Source organism: Nicrophorus vespilloides, unplaced genomic scaffold, assembly GCF_001412225.1.
Source record: "Nicrophorus vespilloides isolate i.1.1-1 unplaced genomic scaffold, Nicve_v1.0, whole genome shotgun sequence".
Taxonomy (NCBI): Eukaryota; Metazoa; Arthropoda; class Insecta; order Coleoptera; family Silphidae; genus Nicrophorus; species Nicrophorus vespilloides.
In genome coordinates, this window is record NW_017096743.1 from 96814 (window position 1) to 98178 (window position 1365).

Consider the following 1365-nt stretch of genomic DNA (forward strand, 5'->3'; position numbering starts at 1 on the left):
TTTGTCGCAACCTGATTTAGGATGACGCAAAACTATGAACAAAATCTGAAGTTGGATAAAACTGATGGAAAAAAAACTAACACGCAATAATTCATACAGAATCTGAACAAAATCTGAAGTTGAATAAAACTGATGGAAAAAAAAACTAACACTCGATAATTCATATAATAATTAATAATTCAGGAAATATTTTATGTGTTATTTCCTCTTTTTTTGATGCAAAGAAATCAATCATTGTTTCAATACTGTGTACGTTTGTCGCAACCTGATTTAGGATGACGCAAAACTATGAACAAAATCTGAAGTTGGATAAAACTGATGGAAAAAAAACTTAAACGCAATAATTCACACAGAATCAATTTCACAGTTTATAAGGAAATATTTTATGTGTTATTTCCTCTTTTTTTTGATGCAAAGAAATCAATCATTGTTTTAATACTTTGTACGATTTCGTATGAATAAAATATTGATGAGAATTTTTAAATTTCTGTTTTGATTAGATTTTGATAGAAATACATCATTCCTGGTACATAAATCAATCATTATTGTAAAAGTTTGAACATTTTTAAATAATTCTATGAGAAACTTTGTTGTGTGATTGTTTATTAATTGGTATTTATTTGTTTAATTTGCAGATAAACATGAAGTGGTTCACGTGGACCTTATTCGTATGCCTGATGGTCCAAGCGAGGACCCAGAGCGAAGATGACGAGTCCGAGATCGTGGACGTTCCAGAGAGCGTCCCGGCGCCTCCGCCCAGCCCTCTCGACGACTGCGATCCCGAGATGATAGGCTTCGAGCTGATCACAGGCTACGTGTTCTCTGCACCTATGAACGTGCTCGACAACATTCCCGGAACTCTGATGCTCACCGACTGCCTCGAAACGTGTCAGGGGAACGACTCTTGTCAAGCGGTCACCTACGAAACCGGACTCTGCGTCCTATTCAATTCCAACGCCGATGCTCTACCAGGTAAATAAACATCTCAGATCCATCCTTACTTTCCCACAAGAGTTCAACGGATAAAGAGAAGACGAAAAAAAAACAAGAAGGCTTTTGGTATATGTATAACAGAGAAGACGACGACTACTACCAAATCTTCCTAGATGGTAGCAGTCGTCTGGGTTTCTGGGGCAGGTCGCATCCATTTAACTGTCGGCTGTCGCTCGGCCGATGAGGAAGAAGACCTTTAAGGATCCGCCGATAGTAATAACTGTATTCTGCATTCTGCAGTTAGCATTCCGTCCAAACGTCAGTTCCATTTATACTCGCACGATGTGCATCGGATTGAGATAGCATTAAGCAAATTCCCATCGATTAGCGCAAAACTACACCACTACATCCTAAGAGAACTTCAAGTGAAAT

General features: G+C 38.3%; 1 protein-coding gene across 1 annotated transcript in view; it reads left to right on the plus strand.

Annotated features, from left to right (window-relative positions):
* The window catches only part of LOC108558039, a gene marked incomplete at its 3' end in the record, with an annotated part of 52405 nt that extends 51433 nt beyond the window's left edge, over positions 1–972 (plus strand). The window contains exon 2 of the mRNA XM_017914826.1: positions 636–972. Coding sequence (XP_017770315.1) covers positions 642–972 — 331 coding nt within the window. The remainder of the gene's footprint in view (positions 1–635) is intronic.
* Positions 973–1365: the final 393 nt, after the last annotated feature.